The sequence below is a fragment of the Arachis hypogaea genome, chromosome 8 (genome assembly GCF_003086295.3).
Source record: "Arachis hypogaea cultivar Tifrunner chromosome 8, arahy.Tifrunner.gnm2.J5K5, whole genome shotgun sequence".
Classification (NCBI taxonomy): Eukaryota; Viridiplantae; Streptophyta; class Magnoliopsida; order Fabales; family Fabaceae; genus Arachis; species Arachis hypogaea.
In genome coordinates, this window is record NC_092043.1 from 14,411,000 (window position 1) to 14,429,431 (window position 18,432).

An 18,432-nucleotide genomic window follows, 5' to 3' on the forward strand; every position below is an offset into this window, starting at 1 on the left:
ACAAAATCCATATGAGAATACAGAATCACTATACAGCCTCTTCCACTTCTAGCAACATTCATGACAAGGGAACAAGCAAGAGAAAAGTTAACGTATGTACAGTAGTAGTAGTAGTGACAAAATAATTCATCATCTATATGTTTTGTATTTAAAGGGTAAAACAATAATTTAACCTTTTATGTTTAAATTTAAGTCTTAATTTTACTAACATTTAAAACGTCATATTTTTTTTTATATCAAATCTCTTGTTTCGTCATTTTTATAAATTAATGTCCATGTCAAAAATTGAAGTTATTTTCTAAAAATATATAGTTCTTTTGTTATATCATCTTCCAATAACGATAACAATCGTATATATGATGACCATAATAATAATTGTAGCAATTTGAAAATTAGATTGATGAAAAAAATAAAAGAAAGAAGAAGAGAATAATGAAAGAAAAAATTTATTTAAAAAAATAATTTTAACCAAAGAATAAAAATAAGACAAATAAAATATTTGAAACAAAATATGACTTTTAAATATTAGCATAAAATTAAGATTTAGTTCAAATATTAAAGATTTAAATAACACTTTAGCTTTATTTAAAACTTGTTATTTTATAGTTATAAAATAAATTTTAAGAATTTAGTTAATATATATCCATCATAGATTATTATTAGAAGTCTTTACATTTTTACTTCAATAAATAAATAATAAATATATAATAAAAATTTAAATTTTATATTTTTTCAAAAAGAATTTCGATTAATAGCCCTAAGACATATTGACTAAAAAGAGCAACTTACAAACAATTGTCAAATACAATTATAAAAGAATAATGTCACTCGTTATATATATATATATATATATATATATATATATATATATATATATATATATATATATATATATATATATATAATTTATTTATTTATTTGTTTATTTTATTAGAGAATAAATTAGAATTAATATTAGATGAATTAGTATTATTTATATTTATATAGCATATCTGTATATTAATTATAGGATTGTATACTTTTATTACTCTAATTCTTCTAGCACCTATATACATCCCATGTACATTATATTTTGACACAATTGAATCATACACAAAACACTTCCTTCAGATCTCCCTCTTGTTTTTAACATGGTATGAAGAGTTTAGGTTATTTTTTTCATGAAAATTGGTTTCTAACTCTTGTGTTTTATCTCCTCCGGCAGTATTTGTCCTTATTTTTAGACCCTTTCTTGACGCCTTGGTTCGTCACCGCCACCACCATCGCCTTCGTCTCGTCGTGAAGTTTTCAATGACTCCAGATTCACCGCCGGAATCCGCCACACGCGCCACCACGTGCTGTCTGAAGCCCCCTGTTCGATTGAAGTTTTCCTCCTTCCAGACGTCTCGAGCGCCGTCGGATCAGCGACCCAGATCCATGGCTCTGCGTCACACCACGTGTCACGCAAGAAGCTCCACAGATCTGCTGCTCAGTGCCCTAAATCAACGGCTCCCGTCTCGCCACGGATACGCAGCTCGACCTGCGCCTCAAACGACCCGACCCGTGACCCGCGACCCGTACGTCAGCGCTGACGCATCTTCATTCTCCTCTCGCGTGTCGCCACGTGTCATCTCCCTGCTGACGTGACATCAGACGTGGCACACAGTGGGATCCTCCCTAAGGTTTTTTGGTGAGCTTTTTTCGATTCTACCCTCCGTTTTCTCATTTTCGGCACCGAATTTGCAGTTTTCTTTCCTCTCTTTGATTGTTGTATCTGCTATTATGGAAAAATCAGATGTTTATGCTGCCATAGACAGAAAGAGTAAATTCTATCGCAACTGTAATCGTTCTTGACACTTCTTCTCAAATTGTCCTTCTGTTGAATGTCACAAATGTCAACAGAAAGGTCACATTAGCTACAATTATCCACAAGTGTTCTGCCATTACTGCAAGCTCTCGGGACATTTTATTACAGTTTGTCCTACTCGCCCACCACGTCTTGCTCACTTCGAGCATCATTTTCATCCCAACTTCTCCAAGAATGTGCCTGCTTCTACTGCTACTGAATCTACCACCTCTACTCCTCTCAACCCGTCTTCTGTCTCTCTTTCTGATATTGCATCTGTTCTTCATCATCTTTTCTCCCATTCTGGTAATACTCCTGCTACTTTTTCGACTCCTCCAGGTAATTCTAAATGGTATTTTGACTCGGATTGCTTTAATCACATGCTCTGTTGCGTAATCTTTTTTCGTCTCTATCTACCACTACAAATGCACCTCCTGTCAATACTGCTAATGGTTCTCTTTTGCACGCAACACACAAGGGTTTAATCTTCCAGTTGACTCTTGATCTCCCTGATACTTATTATATTCCCAAATTGAACTTTAATCTTATTTCTGTTGGTTAACTTGTTGATCTGGGTTTTGAGTGGTTGTCGTATATAGGATCGTCGGATGGGACAAATCATCGGGACTGGACGTAAGGTCTAAAGGTTGTTTGAACTCGAGAATCTTCATATTCCTCCTGTGCCAAATCTCTGTGCTGCTTCTTCTCCATCTACCCTTCACTTATGGCATCAACGTCTTACTCACAGCTCCTTAGGAAAATTGCATCCTCTTGTAGCTCAGGATGCTTCGGGTCAGGTTCCTAATGAGTCTTTTGATTGCATTTCTTGTCAAACTGTTAAACAACATGCTTTGTCTTTTCACAATAATTTCTCTCTTGCTTGCTCTCCTTTTGATCTTATCTACTCTGATGTTTGGGACCCCGCTCTCACCGCTTCTATGGGAGTTGTTCAATATTTTATCGTTTTTATTGATGATTATTCACGCTTTACTTAGGTTTATTTGATGACTAATCGCCATGAGTTACCTCAGATTTATATTAATTTTGCCACTATGATTAAAACTCAATTTTCCAAGGTCATTAAGGTTTTTCGACGACATAATGCTATAGAATATTGTAATTCCAAACTTTTAACTTTTCTTGCAGAACAAGGTACTTTGTTTGAGTTTTCTTGTCCTGGTACGTCTCAATAAAATGGACGAGCTAAACGCAAACGCCGTCACATTCTTGACTCTGTTCGTGCAATGCTTCTTTCTTCTTCGTGTCCTAAGCGTACTTGGGGTGAAGCCGTTCTTACTGTTGTTCATATTATTAATAGACTTTCTTCTTCTGTTCTTGGTAATGTTACTCCCTTTGAGCGTCTCTTTTATGCCCCTCCAGATTATAGTTCTCTTCGAGTTTTTTGTTGTATCTGTTTTGTTCTTCTTCAGCCTCATGAACATAGTAAACTTGAACCTCGGGCTCGTATGCGTTGTTTCCTTGGTTATGGCACTGAACACAAGGGTTATCGTTGTTGGGATCCACTCTTTAAACGTATTCATATATCTCGTCGTGTTGTCTTCTGGGAGCATCACATGTTTTCTTGGTTCTCCACCTTTGAGTCAATTCCTCCTACCCAGTCTCCTTTTTTCACTAACCTCAATGTTGATATTTTTTCTAGTGATGATTTTACAGGTTCTATCTTGAGTCACCCTCTACAGCCTCCTGTTCTTTCGCCTTCTCTATCTCCCGATGATTCCAGACTAGACGACGATCCTGCTCTTACCGTCATTCCTCCTCCTTCCACTCGTTCTTCTATGGTGAGAAATCCACCTCCTCATATTCTTGATTATCATTGTTTTTCTACTATTATTCATCAACATGAACCTAAGTCATTCAGAGAGGCCTTCACAAATCCGAATTGGCAACAAGCAATACAGGAAGAAATACAGGCACTCAAAAAAGCACACACTTAGGATTTGGTTGATCTTCCTTTTAATCAGAAAGTTGTGGGAAGTAGATGGGTATACAAGATCAAGACTCGCTCTAATAGTTCTATTGACCGTTATAAGGCACGATTGGTTGCTCAAGGTTGTACACAAGAGTATAGTATTGATTATGAAGAAACTTTTGCTCCTGTTTCTCGTCTCACATCTGTTCGAGCTCTTCTTGCCATTGCTGTGGTAAGAAAATGGTCTCTCAGTCAAATGGATGTGAAGAATGCATTTTTAATGGGGATTTGAAAAAGATGGTCTATATGAAATCCCCTCTGGGGTATCATTGTCCTTCTAGCAAAGTTTGTCTCTTTCGCAAGGCATTTTACGGTCTTAAGCAAGCTCCTCGTAAATGGTTTGACAAGTTCAGCACCACTATATGCAATCTCGGTTTCACTTGCAGCCCTCATGAGAATGCTCTCTTTATTCGTAAAAGTGAACGTGGAGTTGTTCTTCTGCTTTTGTATGTTGATGACATGATCATTACTCGAGATGATGTTGATGGTATCTCTGATCTTAAAGCCTCCCTTCACCGTATTTTTGAGATGAAAGATCTTGGTTCTCTCAATTATTTTCTTGGTCTCGAAGTCATATCCACAGATGATGGTATCTATCTCTCTCATGCTAAGTATGCTTTGGGTCTTTTTTATCGAGCCGGTATTACAGATAGTCGCACTGAATCTACTCCTCTTGAGTCTAATGTTCGTTTTACTCACTGTTTTGGATAATCCTACTCTTTATCGACAGTTAGTTGGAGGACTAGTCTACTTAATTGTCACCAGACCAGACATTGCCTATCCGATTCATGTTCTTAGCCAGTTCTTGTCAGTTCATCGTACTACTCACTATGCGGCAGTTCTTCGCGTTCTTCGCTACATCAAAGGCATCCTATTTCACGGCCTTTATTTTTCTGCCCATTCATCTTTATCCTTTCAGACGTACTCAGATGCTGATTGGGCTGGTGATCCCACTGATCGTCGTTCTACTAATGGTTATTGTTTGTATCTTAGCGACTCTCTCATTTTCTGGCGAGCTAAGAAGCAGACGTTCACTGTTCGGTCAAGCTCGAAAGCTGAATATCGTGCTGTTGCTGACACCACTGCTGAAGTTGTCTCGATTCGTTGGCTTCTCGAAGACTTAGGTGCACCATAATCGTCCCCAACTAATTTTTTTGTGACAACCGCAATACTATTCAGATTGTCCATAATGATGTGTTTCATGAACACACCAAACGCATTGAGATTGATTATTACTTTGTTCAGCAACGCATCCTTATTAATGTTGTTCGTCTCATCGTTGTTGAACACTGGATCAAACTGCTGATATCTTCACGAAGGCTCATCATCCGACTCGTTTTCGGGCTTTGGTATCCAAACTCAATATGGTATCCTTAGCTCCCACTTGAGTTTGAGGGGAGGGTGTTAGAGAATAAATTAGAATCAATATTAAATCAATTAGTATCATTTATATTTATATAGTATATCTGTATATTAATTATAGAATTGTATACTTTTATCACTCTTAGATTTTAGTTCAATATTTTTTCACACATCATTGCATGAGTACATACACGTGTTAGTTAGATTTAGTTAGAACTGACTTTATTTATAATTAATTAGTTAGCTTATTACTTTTAGTTTATGTATAAATACACTAACTTGTAACAGAAACAATTAGTTCAATCACTATTTTCAATTTTGCATTCTCACACAAGAGAATCAGCAAAAAAATTTTCTTCCTATATTTTTTAATTCTCGAGTCTCTCTTCTATATCAACATAATGCCTGAACTCACCTTTTCAGAACTTGAAGCTCTAGAAAGGAACTTAAAATTATGTCTAATCCATCTACAACTTTCAATCTTTCACCATCACTCTTTCTAGCTAATCCCACACTCTCTCTTCTTCCTCTTTTACCACTATGCTTATCTTCTCTGTACACCCTCTTCAACACAACAATTAATTTTTTCGGTAAAATGAAATAAAAAAAAGAAGAAGAAAGAAATCGGGAAAGAGGGAGACAGTTACACTGCCACTCCAGTAACCATGAGTATTACAATGGTGGAACCAAAGCCAGCCAACAAATTCTCTTTCTCAACACTAGCACCACAATTTGTTTTTAGTCAATTATAAGGAGAAGGACCAGTATTATAACATGAGAAAAAATATTAAAATTAATTACTTTATTCAAAAATAATACAAAAAAAATTGAAAATGCATCAAAATTTCAACCACGTTCTACAAATTTTTTTCTAATTATTGAAATATTGTTAACTGTGTCTTGCAAACTAAGTTTATGTTTCTTGAACGTTATCCTTTCTTAATCTTTTTCTTTTGTTTTCGTTAATTATAAATAAGATTTTGAAAAAAAAATGGAAAATTTTTTTAAATAGCGATAAGTGAAACTGAAAATGATAGAAAATATTATGAGAGAGCGCGAGAGAGAAAATAATCATGGAGGGTGAAGAAGGAAAAGGAGGGACGAAGAGAGTGATGATGGAGATTGGTGAGAGAGAATTTATATTTTTAATACTCTCTAAACTTTCATTGTATACATTGTATAAATATTCTATTGATTCTTTATACTTTTTTAAATAAAAAATAGTTATTTATTCTAAAATAAAATTACATTTAAAATATCAAATTTTAATAATTTAATCTGGTATTAGAAAAATGAGAGTAATAAAAAACATTTGTGTATGAGCAATCCTTGTGGTCCTTCCAAGATATATTTGTAGTCTATGCCTAAGCTAATTAAGAACATGATATGATGGGTTCCTTTCCTATATGATGGATGATGATTTCTTGATGGTGAGAGGCCGTTGGATCCATCCAACCTACGTAACAATTTGAAGAATCATAACCCCTTTTTTGTCAACCTTTTTATCTCTGCCGATATTGTTGGGTTATTGTCCGATGTTTGTTGGTGTTTTCGTCATCTATACATATGTTGTTTTCTCGTTTCCGATAAATGTTTTTCTTTCCCCCCCACTTCTAATAATTACATGAGAGATAGAAAAGGCTCTTTTAGCATGCATCAAAATTTAGATATTAATTTTGAAAAGTAATCATTTTGTCAACTAGTATTTTCTAGCTAGGATATATAAAGTACAGTGTCACATGCATGTTGTAAGAGAATTGCAGATAGTTAATTGTAATAAAAATTAATATAAAAAATGGTTAATAAACTTGTCATTGCATGGCTTCTCATGTTGGAAATTTTGCTAATCATCGATCATATGTTCAATTATGTTGCGTACATTATTATATACGTAGAATAATACACAATACTCATATTTCTCTTATAGTGGAACCAAGCACATATATGTATTTTTCTTGTGAAAAGCATACTTTTTAAGTTAAACATAGCACTTGTCATGTAGCATTATTATATACAAAGATACATCCAAAAATTGTTTTTATATTAATATTGAATTAATAAAGGGCAAACGTAAGGTATGTTATTTGTCTTGTCTTTTTGTAACTTTTTCCCCTGAATCCCTACCACATAGAATCTCTTCCATAACAGCCACTAACACCATAACCATTAACACACACTTTCATTCGTTCGTTCATTCATTCATTTTCACTGTCCTCTTTCTCACCATCCTCACATGATTGAAATTTAATGCTCACAAACAGAGCCCAGCCACTTCCCTCTTCTCTCTCTTCTTCTCTCCACATAAACACTACCATCACTCCATAACCACCATTTTCATTATCATTGCTCTCACTCTTTCACATGGCTTCTTCTTCTTTTTCATTCTTCTCGTTTTTAATAACATTCACTTTTCTTCTACTTGCTAACCTCAGCACTGTTGCATATGCAGTGGCTAATCAAACTAGAGAAACGCCGCCGCCGCCACCGCCACCACCGCCGCCGGATTCCCAAAGAACTTCATCCGCCTTCAAGCCAGGCATGGCGGTGGTAGTTGGCATATTAACCACCATGTTCTCTCTCACCTTCCTCCTCCTCCTCTACATCAAGCACTGCAACGGCGGGGCCACCGACTCCACCGGAGCTACCGGAACCCGCTACAATTACACCTCACGCGCGGCAACGTTCGCTGGAAGAAAAAACTCCGGCATCGACCGTTCCATAGTGGAATCGCTTCCAATCTTCAGATTCGGGTCCCTCCGGGGACAAAAAGAAGGACTCGATTGCGCGATTTGTCTCGCAAAATTCGAGTCCTCTGAACTCCTCCGGCTCCTCCCGAAATGCAAGCACGCGTTCCACGTGGAGTGCGTGGACACGTGGCTTGACGCGCACTCCACGTGTCCTTTGTGCCGGCATCGAGTGGATCCGGAGGACATTCTTCTGGTGGAAGACAACAATGCAGCCGCACCGGTGCACCCTCAGAGCGAGAACGAAGCGTGTTCGGAGAGGTACGAAACACGGCGAGTCTCCGGAAGGCATTCGTGGGTTGGTGAGAAAGAAGGAGGGTTCTTGGAGATCATTGTTGAGAACGAGAACGAAACAGAACGACGAAACGCAGCGCCAACGTCGTCGTTTAGGAGGTCGCTTGATAGTGCCACGTGTGCAACGACATCGAAATCGAATAATAATAATAATAATAACAAGAAGTGGTTAATGCGTCCAAGAAAAGACGGGATGCTGTTGGTGAAAACGACGACGCATCAGGAAGCGGAGAAAGAGAAAGAAAGGAGGAGCACCGGTGCGGAACGGAGGTTGGAGCACAGGATAATTGTCTCTCCTACCCCTAAACAATGCGGTTACGATTATAATGGTTTGTTGCGAGGGCAGTTACAACGGTGGAGCGATGTTCAGCCGTCGGATCTACTTTACCTGACATCGGAGATGATAATAAGTAAGCATAATAACGGTAGTGGTGCTGAAATCGGGGGCAATTTGGTAATTAACACGAGGAGTATGTCTGAGATAACGGGATTGAGCAGGTTTGTGAGGAACGGTAACGGTAACGGTAGTAACAGGGAAGAAGAACAAGGAGTAAGAGGAGGAAGAAGAAGAGAAGAGGGGGTTGTTACGAGGTGGCTGGGATGGATATCAAGGACGCAGACACAGCCAGCTGTACGGTAGGGATGTTGTTATTAGCAGACACGGCCTTCAGATCTGAACGGATGAGAGAGAAGGTGATGTGTTTTTGTGGTTTTTTTTTTCTGACTCTGACTCACTAAAGTACTTGTGGTACTGTTTACTGAACTTGGTGACTGCTACCATATGCATTTGTATCTTAGCGCAGGAATAAGCTTATTTTTCTTTTCTCGATTTTTAATTTGAGAACAAAACAATAGTATTATAGTAGTACATTATTATTATGTAAAAGAAAAGAAAAGAAAAAGAAAATTGACCCTGATTTGTTCAAATTCAAAGCTGTGTTAAATTTGAGAGATTTGTTGTTGGAGTAGGGTTGAAGGAAGGGAAGAATTGCATTGGTGAGTGGGAGAAAAGAGAAAAATGGAGAGGGAAGCATTAATAGGGATTAGGGATAGGGCGTAGTTGAGTAACGAGTAGAGTGTAGAGAGAGGTAGGGGTGGGGAAGAGTGAAGGGTATAATTAAGAAAAGCACGTGGATGGAAGGGACATGATCCTGAACCAAGGACGCAAATGTTATGCTCTTGTCCTTTGTAGTTTCTCGATTAATTATTTTTCTCACTATTATTTATTGAATTTAAATATTTTAAAATTAAATTATAGTAAAATAATAAAATAAAAAAAAGTATAGGGAGTCAATGGAGTATTTGTATGATGGAAGTTTAGAGATGTTCACTAGTACTCGGATGATTATTCTAAATATTATGAGTGTATTGTGTTTGAGAAATTAATAATATTTTATTCTAGATATTCATTTTTTAACTCATATTGAGTTAAATAAATAGCTCATTGTACACATTGTATAAATACTCTATTGGCTTTCTAACGGAATTCAAATAAAAAATTAATTATTGTTAGATTTATAATTTTTATTATTTTAATTTAATACTAATTATTTTTTATTTTATTATTTTACTAATTTTTTTTATATAAAAGATCTTGATCTTTCGAAAAAAATTTTTATTCGATTGAAATTAGTATCTTTAAGTGTTATGAGCCATTAAAGTATTATATGACTTATATCTGAATGTGAAATAATTTGCGAGTGTAAATGGAATTATTCGATCTAATGCAAAAAACAGACAATCCAATTTAAAAAAGATTGAAATCAAACTTTCTAATTTGTATTAAAATAAAATTTAAAATTTTTAATGTTTAAATCAGATTATCCGATTTGAATGTGATGAATTTAAAAAATTTAAAATATGCAAGTCGGACCTGATTTTATGAAAAAACAAAATTTTTGATCTAATATATCTATCATTCTCTCCTTTCCATGTCATAAGAAAAAAAATTAGCCCTTGATCCCCTTTTCTTAAGAGGAACTTGATCCATTATTTTTATTATATCTCACTGCCCTCTGTATGTTTTAATGTGTATAATCATGGGTGATGATCATGGAAGCAAGAGACATGCATCAATTTTTGTTTTCTCCTTTCAACGATTTTTATTTTGTAAAAGGAATATCAAAGAGGTTCTTTTTAATTGTCATTTTTTTAAGGATAATTTGTTGAATTGTGGTGTTCACATGTGGAATATATTTTGAACACAATACATATAAATATTCCTTTGATACTTTTATTTAGGAATGACAATATGTAAGATAGGATAGAATTTGAATTTAACTCTAATCCTACTTTCTACCTATGAGTTGAATTTGTTATTAAAATTTAATTCTACCTTACTTACGGGTTGAGAATAACTCAATTCTAACTCTACTTGCGGTCAATCTGCAGATATCCGACTCTATTCGTGAGTATCTGGCTCTATCTGTAAATTCTCACAAATATACAATATTATTATATAATATAATGAATATGTAAATTAAAAATTTAATACAAACAACACAATCATCCGATAAATAACATAATTATCCCATAAAAAATATAACCATCAAATATTCAATTCTATATAAAAGTCTTTGTTTAAATTAATAACACAAACACAAATAAAATATTGTGATATAGTGTTGTATTTATATATCATTAAAATAAAATTAATTTTTATATAAACAAAGATGTTAATTATTAATTGATGATCTTGGTTCAATGATAGATTTTTTGCATCAAGTGAGAGGTGCTTGGTTCAACACCCACCTATAACATATTTGTATAACATATACATATATATGATGCAGATTAGTTGGGTAGGATTGAGACTCAACCCACACTATATCTGATTCGCGTTCAAATCCGCGGGTAGGGTGTATGTTGACACTGCCCAAAACTGAAATTCACTAATTTTTACAAAAGTGAAATAGTAAGAATGAAAGATACAAGATAATAACTAAGTCCCTAACTTTTTCCCTTCTACCATCTTTGCCTCCACACCCATTCAACCTCTCTTTGTCACTGTCGGTTTGCCGCCAACTCTGGTCTCGCCGTCGAACGGGTGATCGTCGTCAATCTCCACACCTCCGGTTGTCGCTATTGTGGGTTTACTCTCAATCTCAGTATCTTCTCCACACTTCGTCGCTGCCGTGGCTGTTCGTCGTCATCCTCGTCACTCTCAATCTCAGCTTATGCTGCTCGTTACTGTGGGTATTCGTTGTCGCTTTCTACTCATCCGTATTTACTGTCGTGGGTGTTTGTCACCGCTCCTTGCTCACCCATGCTCGCTACTGTGTTCATCACCTCTCCAGTCGCCATTTGCCTCCTCTATTCAAGTAAAAGAGAATTTTTATTTTTTCATCATCCAAAATTTAGTTTTGTACTTCTCTTTGATTTTGAGCTTTTTTTTATTCTATTTTTGCTTTATGATTTTTCTTAATTCTATTTTTGCTCTGTGATTCTCTTTGATTCTATTTTGTTTTATGCATCTCTTTAATTCAAATTATTGATTTATCATTTATGTATTAATTGTTGAGTTAGACCTGCTATTGTGTATCATCAATTTTAATATTTCACATTTGATTAGTGATTATATTGTTTAGTTGTTGTTTTATACCAAAAAAAAAAGTAGATTGTACAAAAGTAACTTTCGTTCTTAAATTATGGTAGAAATGTGAGAGATGAGTAGAAAATGTTAAAAACAATTCAAAAGTTAAGAAAGTGTAAATAAGCCATAAAAATTTAGGATTTTATCCTTTAAATACTTATACATTTTAGAATAAATATATGTTATATGATTGTTTTTTAAAAATAGTTATTAATTTAATATTAATAAATATATTATTTATATATGCATATTTTATTTTGTGTCGGATAATTTTTTAAAATTAGTATGTCATTATATTTCATGTCATATTGTATCTTATATTTATATTTGTATTCGTATTTGTGCTTCATAGATATATTAATTTCTAGGCACAATACTATAAATAGCTAAAATTTTTAGATATAGATAATTTTAATGTGAAATATAATAATATTTGATTATTTTAATATTTTATATTGTTATAATAATAATATAAAATATTACTGACGTTTTATAAAAAATATTATTTTAATCATATCAAGATAAAACATCATTAATACTTTGTAAATACCCATAACAATATATAATATATATAGATTAGATCATCTTTAAAAATTATACACTTATAAATTATAATCCAATATATAAAAATAAAAGTTCTACTATAAGTCTATAACCACTACGTTGAATATATGCATTAATGATTTAGCTTAAAGTTGATCTTTTTTGTCTTTTTGGTTGTCATTTTTTTTTCTAATAATACCTCTTTTTTAACTTTTTGCTGATAAACAGGCATTTTAATATATTAAAATTAAATTTATATGATGATTGCAGTAAAAAATATTATACTATGACCGAAATCAAATCTAAGCCGCTCTAATCGTAGCACATCGCAAAGAAATTAAGATATAAATAAAGTATTATGAAATATAAACTTTAACAAGGAAAATAAAAAATATTTAAAATATATTATTGAGTAATATTTCAATAAATAGTAAAATTTAATTTTAATGTTCTGATAGTATACAAAATTTTTAATGGTGTTATATATACAAATAATTTTATTAATTAATTTTAATTAAATTAATTCAAATTTAACAAAAAAAACACTCACATATAATATATGTACGTTCTTCTTTATTTTTACATTATTTTTATTGATATAATATAAAAATATTTGTTGAAAAGTACAAAAGATATTTATATAGCACAAAAATATTTGTATATAGCACAGAAGTTTATTAATATAGTACAAGAGTTTTTGTTACATAGTTCATAAATTACTTCTACTGCTGCTCTACTTTTTTTTCCTTTTTTATACTAATTTTTTATTTAATAATTTTGTGTTGAGTTCTAATGATACTTAATATTTTAGATTTATTTTATTAATTGAATGAGTTAAAAAAAATTTGTTGGTCATCACAAAATTTTTGTACTCAGTTGTTTAATTTTACTGAACATATATAAAAGGAGGAGAAGAAATTAAAAAAAAATTAAACGAGAGAAAAAGAACGTATAATATAATTTGGTTAAAAAAAATACTAAATCACCTAATATTTAAAAAAAATTTATATGGTCGTTCAATTAATTTCAGCGATTTAAATAAGTTTTTAAATAATATATTTAAAAATTAATTATTTTTATCATTTATATAATAATATATGATTATTCTTTGTATAAAACAAAAAATCTAAATTTTAACTAATTACATAAAAAAATTATTGTCTTATTTAAAGAACTAAAATTAATTGTTTATTTATATATTAATTTCATAATAATTAGATGTGATAGCAGCTCTTCCAATGATAATAATGATGATCTAAATGAATAAGTAATTTTAATCATTCAAATAATATTTCTAAAAATAATAATAAAAATAATGAGTAGGAAAAGTGAAAAACTAACCAAGAACGAAAGGAACTTCCACTTAGAAAAGTTAAAAAGAGAAAATAAAAATAATTTTTTATTAAATTCATTAATATTTGTAGTGTTTATTTTATATTTTTGTTAAAAATATAATTATTTATATTATTTTTTTATAAAGTTAAATTTTTTAGATGTGTAATATCATGATATAATATTAAAATTTTATATCAAAAAAATTTAGAATTTAATTTTTGATAAATTTTAAAAATAAAAAATATAAAACAAATAAAATAAAAAAATAAAAAATATAATTATTTATATTGTGTTTTTTTATTAATTAAAATTTTTAAAATGAATGATGTCATTTCTAAAGTATCAATATTAAATAATGTTAAAAAAAGGTAATACATTCTTCCTACCATCAATTTTTTTTTTAATTTATCCTGTTTAACTTTAAAATTGTTCTATGAAAAAAAAAAAGGTACTTTTTTCCCTTGTTATGCGGAGTAGCTATGACTATGAGACGGCCGATCTTGAAAAATGAAATAAAAGCGGTGGCTGTCTGCTTGTTAATTTAATTTTATTTTATTAAAATAATAACTTTTATTGGCAATGATTCCAATATTATCTGTAAATTAGTGGATAAATCAATTGTATACGCATTTAACACACACTAATTTTTTTAAAATATATCTGTATTTTTGGTGATTTTTTATAAAATGTATTTAATTGTTTATATCGTGACCTAATAAATTAAAGTCAGGTCTAATAAAGATTGTCAGTCTAATTTAAGAAAGGGATCTCTCTCTTATCTGATTTTTATAAAGAGGTCGAACACTGCAAAATGGTCTAACTCTACTTGTCCAAATAGGTAACTGCTTCCGAAAAACTCTCTTACAATCTCTATCTCCCTTAAAAGATAGATGCCAACGAACTCTCAAGATAAAGGAAATTGTTATTCATCAATAAAGATAGAACTACTCCAAACAAAAGTGGTTATCGACTCCACTATAAATACACTAACACCCTTCAGGTATAATTTAAGTTCCAATTTACTAAAAACTTGCCTAAATCCTTGTTGACTTAAGCATCAGAGTCTCTTGTATGTACCACCCCCACCTCCTCACGAGGAACTCGGATAGGTGGCACCTCGACATCAACAAGTCGGATGCTACCATACAAAGGGATCTGGACCTCACGTTCAGGTCCAAATCGACATTTTAGGTAACTCTCGGAATATTGGCAGTGTTGCCGGGGGCTTGGGACTTAACCCCTAATTATGGCGGACCACCAGTATGAAGATGGGCATATAACATCCGAGACTAAGCCTGAGCCCTAAATAGAGGATCATGCCATTATACTTCCTCCACCATCACAAACGCATGTTCCTCATGGAGAAGGTGCATCGAGAAATCCTCAACCTAGACGATCCAATCAGAGGTCCACCCACCTGCAGAGGAAGACCCTTTGCAAACAACGGGGTTGCTAGAGTTGTTTCATGGTCAGCGAGAACGACTAGAACAGCTCGAGCACGAAGCCGAGCGACAACGGAAACTACGGAGAGAGGTGAGACGACAGGGAGAATTGGAGAAAAAGCTCTTAAAGTTAAAGGCCGACCTTCGAAATCGAAACAACCGAGTTGATCGGGAGGAAAGCCCCTAGGCGGAGATGACCCATTCATAGAAGTGATCATGCGAGCTAAAGTTCTTAGGAACTTCAAAACTTCCGACATAGATCTCTATGACGGAACGACTGACCCAAGATATTATCTCAGCAACTTTAAAAGCTAGATGTACCTGGCCGACGCATCTGATGCCAACCGCTGCAAAGTCTTCCCGACCACTTTAACCAAAATTGCAATGAAGTGGTTTGATAACTTACCCTCATATCAGTAACTGGCTTAGATGACCTGGCGAAGAAGTTTCTGACCAGGTTCTCTATCCAAAAGAATAAAGTGAAGCACACCCTGAGCTTCTTAGGAGTTAAGCAAGAGGTCGGACAAACTCTCCGAGACTACATGAAAAGGTTTAATAAATCATGTTTGAAGGTTCAAAATCTGCCCACTGAAGCTGTGATCATAAGGCTAGTCAATGGCCTCAGAGAAGGGCCATTCTCTCAGTCCATATCCAAGCGACGCGCGATTTTCCTGAATGAAGTCCAAGAAAGGGCAAAAAAATACATCAACATGGAGAAAATTTTTTTACTAAGGAAACCTTTCCCATGACCAAACCTGCCCTATCAACCTCGAAAAAAGGAAAAGGAACCCAAGAAGAAAGAAGAGCAAAACCCAAAGATACCACAATTACACTCTCCTCCGAGTCTCTCTAGTGGATGTTTACAGAGAGATATGCCACATAGAGAAGTTTTCACCTCCTTGTCCGATCAAACATAAAAAGGCATACAACTGGACAGAATACTGTGAGTACCACAAACTCTATGGACATTCCACCAATGACTGCTATGACCTGAAGAATGTCATAGAAAAGTTGGCCAGAAAAGGCCAGCTAAATAGATGCTTAGCTGAAAGGTCAGATGATCCGAGGAAGAGAAGGAGGAAGGAGGAAGGAGGATGGCAAGAACATCCACCTCAGACCCCGGAACGACACATACAAATGATCAATGGAGGAGGAACAACGCAATCGTCACAGAAAAGGCATTTGATAGAAGTGTACCAAGTCGGAAAAGATAGTAGACTACCTGACTTGCCCACTATCTCGTTCATTAAAGAAGATGCTCAAAGGATAACACCTGGGCATGACAACCCCGTGGTGATAACAATGATCCTCGCGAACGCTAACCTCCATAGAACCCTAATAGATCTGGGTTGTTTGGCAGACATCTTGTTCAAACCTGCCTTCGACAAACTCGGGCTGGAAGAAAAGGATCTAATAGCATAACCAGACAGCCTCTTTAGACTAGGAGATATGGAGATCTGACCTTTTGGATACATCTCCTTGTACACTACTTTTGAAAATGGTGCAAGGTCGAAGACATTGAGCATAGATTATATTGTGGTTGACGTCGCTTCGGCCTACAATGCCTTAATAGGTCGGACCACCTTGAACTAACTTACAGCTGTTGTCTCCACATCTCACCTCTATATGAAGTTTCCCACAATGAAAGAAATTGCCACTATTAAGGGGAATCAGAAGCTAGCACGTAAGTGCTATAATGAAAGCCTTAATTTAAAAGGCAGCTCTTTCTTCTTGTTCCTTCAGGTTTTTCTCCAAGTTAGCCCCTATATTTGTTGTTTTGCCAGGGTGATCTCCAATTTGTACTTCCTCTATCTTGCCTCCAGGTTGGGGGCGCAGTTCTTCTCGACTGGTAGCTCTGTCCAGATTTCTAGCTGGATCAGCTCTGAGATCACTTCCCTTATACTCAATTCTCAGAAAAGGGAAGCAATTTGAATGGACCCCAGAATGCGAGCAAGCATTTCAAGACTTCAAAGCATTCCTGGGACAACCCCCACACTCACCCGACTTGTGGAAAGGGAAGAGCTTGTGCTATACTTGGTAATAGTAGGCCGAGCTATAGCTTTAGCCCTGATTCGAGAAGATGAAAAGGGCAGCAACCTATCTACTTTGTCAGCAAAGCCTTATAGGGAGCAGAGTTGAACTATCAAAAGATAAAAAGATCGCTTATGCCCTTATCCTCACATCTTGAAGACTCCGACCTTACTTTCAGGCTCATATCGTCAAAGTTCGTACTAACCAACCAATGAAACATATTTTACAAAAGACGGATCTGGCAGGACAGATGCTACAACGGGTCGTGGAACTGTTCGAGTTCAACCTAAAATATGAAGCTCAGACAATAATTAAGTCACAATATCTTGCTGACTTTGTTACTGAATGCACTGAAAGCCAGGGAGATCCGACTACATGGAGCCTATATGTAGATGGGTCATCCAACAAACCCGGCAATGGGGCTTGTGTGATCTTGGAGAGCGACCAAAGAACTTAGATAGAACTTTCACTAAGATTTGAGTTATCTGCTTCCAATAACCAAGCATAGTATGAGGCCTTACTCGTTGGCTTAAAGTTGGCTAAAGAAGTGGGGACTGAAAGGTTGATAGTGTTTAGTGATTCCCAAATAATCACTTCGTAGATTAACGACACCTATCAAGCCAAAGATCCCACTATGAGGAAGCACTTAGATGAAGTCTGAGATCAGCTGGCACACTTTTTAGAAGTAGAAGTCCGACATATAGCTCGGGAATCAAACGCCCGAGCTGTGCCCTCTCCAAATTAGCCAGCACCAAGCCAGGAAAAATAATAGAAGCCTTATTCAGAAAACCCTACAAGCACCATCAATATCAAAAGGGGAGGACAATTCGGAGGTAATGACCATATCAAATCAAAATTTAGGATGGATGACCCTCATAGTCAATTACCTTAAATTCGATATCCTCTCCAAGGATGAAACAAAGGTCAGAAGACTCGTAAAAGAGATACAAAATTACACATTGGTCCATAATATCTTATACAAAAGATGAATCTCAATACCCTTCTTGAAGTGCGTTCCAACTCCCCACACACAGGAAGTCCTCGAAGACGTACATAATGGTATATGTGGCAATCACTTAGGAACTAAGTCACTGGACAAGAAGGTGATCCGAGCTGGATTCTTTTGGCCGACCTTACAAAGGGAAGCAATCGAGTTCATTAAGAAGTGGCCAACTTGCCAGAAGCATGCCAACTCCATGTTGCACCTCCTGAAGAGCTCATAATTACCTCGCCATGGCCATTTCCGAAATGGGGCTTCGATCTACGCGGACCAT

General features: G+C 34.7%; 1 protein-coding gene across 1 annotated transcript; it reads left to right on the plus strand.

Moving 5' to 3' along the window:
* The first annotated feature begins 7,192 nt into the window (after nt 1-7,192).
* LOC112706239 (RING-H2 finger protein ATL43) lies at nt 7,193-9,142 on the plus strand. Its single transcript, XM_025757427.3, has one exon. It carries the CDS (start codon nt 7,539-7,541, stop codon nt 8,853-8,855), a length of 1,317 nt encoding a protein of 438 aa, XP_025613212.1. The 5' UTR covers nt 7,193-7,538; the 3' UTR covers nt 8,856-9,142.
* Nucleotides 9,143-18,432: the final 9,290 nt, after the last annotated feature.

What these genes read in the sequence shown, in the direction of transcription:
- LOC112706239 (XM_025757427.3), top strand. Translation starts at nt 7,539, where the DNA reads ATGGCTTCTTCTTCTTTTTCATTCTTCTCGTTTTTAATAACATTCACT.